The sequence below is a fragment of the Trichinella spiralis genome (assembly GCF_000181795.1).
Source record: "Trichinella spiralis strain ISS 195 chromosome Unknown Scfld8, whole genome shotgun sequence".
Lineage (NCBI taxonomy): Eukaryota > Metazoa > Nematoda > Enoplea > Trichinellida > Trichinellidae > Trichinella > Trichinella spiralis.
In genome coordinates, this window is record NW_003526947.1 from 321,818 (window position 1) to 324,389 (window position 2,572).

The window sequence follows — 2,572 nt, forward strand, 5'->3', positions numbered from 1 at the left end:
ATAGTAAATCTTCAAATCTTCTATAGAAACCAGCCACTGTCCAAGTGGTCGACGGCGTCTCATCAAATTTCTTAGTCAATGTACGTCGACGGGCACAACACTTTCTGGTAAGTGAAGGTGAGAGTGTCGACTCTCGTTGCCACAGGATGTTCAAACTCTTCCTGATTCCTTGGAACCTCGATCCACTGTTCGCTCATCCGGAAGACCTACTGCAATCTATCTGATGCTTCCTGTTTCGATGCAATTACCCTGCTTCGAGTCATGGACCACAAGGTTGCGAACGCAATGATGAGAAAATTCTTCTTCAATTTTAGTAGACGGTATTTTCGATTCCCTCAAACGCCATTCTAACTGCTCATACGCGATTGTCTTCCTTGAACATCAAACGTGAATGAACAAAACCAGTTGATTGTTCACATCGTTCCTTTAAAAAAACTCAAACAGGTGGGCAAAAAAACGCAAACCAGGATTGTAACACTATTGATTGATCACTCGATGAAAAAACAAGTGATACGCCCGTCACCAAAGAGAGCAACACACGTCACCACAAATCCACATATCTCATCAATGCGCTGTGAAGATAATCAGGTATCAGATACTGTACGTGTTTACCACATATCTTTAATGTACCGAATTACAGTTTACATGAAAAATAATATAATAGAATTTTACAAATAAATAAACAATAATGAAGTCAGAAATGAATTATGTTAAATAATATAGTATACTTTAATCGTAGTACTGCTTTGACTTTACACACGTAATAAGAGTTATTCAATTAAATAGTACTACAAATATTAATAGCAAATGAATCATTATTTAAAACAATTTATGGTAAAGTGTTGTTTTGCTTCAAGCATATGGTTCGTGATATGCAATATCACAGAAATGCGTTGATCAAACGATTGATATTAGAATTGTTTTTCTGAAGAGACAAAAACAGTAAAATTATTATTATCGATAAAATGTCATGAAAAAAAGATGCCATGCCGAATTGCAAGACTTTTTATTAAAGAGAAAAATTGATGCTTCAAAGTTACTTACTTATCACTTATTTGTACTATCACAGTGTATATAAAATTGTGTGAATTATCGAAAAAATTTAGTTCTTATGTGAATGTAAATTTTTTTAGTCCATATTTCAGGAACAATGGCATTTTTGAAGAGCACTAATTTCATTTAATTTTTGTTGTAAACACGTACAGTATCCGATACCTGATTATCTTCACAGCGCATTGATGAGATATGTGGATTTGTGGTGACGTGTGTTGCTCTCTTTGGTGACGGGCGTATCACTTGTTTTTTCATCGAGTGATCAATCAATAGTGTTACAATCCTGGTTTGCGTTTTTTTGCCCACCTGTTTGAGTTTTTTTAAAGGAACGATGTGAACAATCAACTGGTTTTGTTCATTCACGTTTGATGTTCAAGGAAGACAATCGCGTATGAGCAGTTAGAATGGCGTTTGAGGGAATCGAAAATACCGTCTACTAAAATTGAAGAAGAATTTTCTCATCATTGCGTTCGCAACCTTGTGGTCCATGACTCGAAGCAGGGTAATTGCATCGAAACAGGAAGCATCAGATAGATTGCAGTAGGTCTTCCGGATGAGCGAACAGTGGATCGAGGTTCCAAGGAATCAGGAAGAGTTTGGAACATCCTGTGGCAACGAGAGTCGACACTCTCACCTTCACTTACCAGAAAGTGTTGTGCCGTCGACGTACATTGACTAAGAAATTTGATGAGACGCCGTCGACCACTTGGACAGTGGCTGGTTTCCATAGAAGATTTGGAAGATTTACTATGGATCACTTTTCATCGGGCCTGTATTCAGGTTCACATGGAGGACAATGACATGATTGACGTGTACGTCTTCGCGGAGGCATCTGAGAAGGAATAAGAATGGATGGTCTACCTCCGTCTGGTTCTCAAGGATGATCGAACTGAGGTTTGTTTCATCGCGGCTGAATCAAGGCTGGCTCTGATAAAAGGTCTGAGCTTACCACGGCTGGAACTCATGGCGGCTCTGGTGCGCTCACGGTTGATCATCTATGCGAAAAGGGAACTGGCGATGAGCATTCCACACAGTGACCGATGCTTTGAAAGCGCGTTTCCAATCAACAATGGCTAACGACGAACGACGGTGGAAGCTGTTCGTTGCCAACAGAGTAAAGGAGATTCATGATCTCCCCCAACTGTTGGAGACGCTGTACTATGAAAGACAATCCACCAGACTTGGTCAGCAGGGGCTACCCGTTGCACACGCTTCTTGCGTACATCGTGTGGTGGCCAGAGCTGGACCTCAATGGCATTCTGGGCCAAGCAGAGACCGAAAGCCTCAGATGAACATCACTGCTGTCTATAATCACGTCGTTGAGGCGGAACATGGAGGACGTCATCGACCCAACACGTTACAGCAACTTTGAGAAACTTCTGCGACTCATCATATTTGCCCATTTTAATCACAACGCGCCAGGCACCACCTGAGCTGCGGAAAACAGCACTGACTGACAGATGTGGAGTGATAGCCGCAGAGATAAAGTGGATAAAGCATGTGGCAGGGAGACCAAGGA

At 41.1% G+C, this 2,572-nt stretch overlaps 2 protein-coding genes across 2 annotated transcripts; both read left to right on the forward strand.

Moving 5' to 3' along the window:
• Positions 1–495: 495 nt before the first annotated feature.
• Positions 496–1,728, forward strand: Tsp_11753 (conserved hypothetical protein). The gene is made up of 4 exons (XM_003372719.1): positions 496–604; positions 724–760; positions 1,431–1,555; positions 1,595–1,728. The coding sequence occupies exons 1-4, from the start codon at positions 496–498 to the stop codon at positions 1,726–1,728; spliced, it is 405 nt and encodes a 134-aa protein (XP_003372767.1).
• Positions 1,729–2,122: 394 nt separating this feature from the next.
• Tsp_11754 (conserved hypothetical protein) lies at positions 2,123–2,425 on the forward strand. The gene has a single exon (XM_003372720.1). It carries the CDS (start codon positions 2,123–2,125, stop codon positions 2,423–2,425), a length of 303 nt encoding a protein of 100 aa, XP_003372768.1.
• Positions 2,426–2,572: the final 147 nt, after the last annotated feature.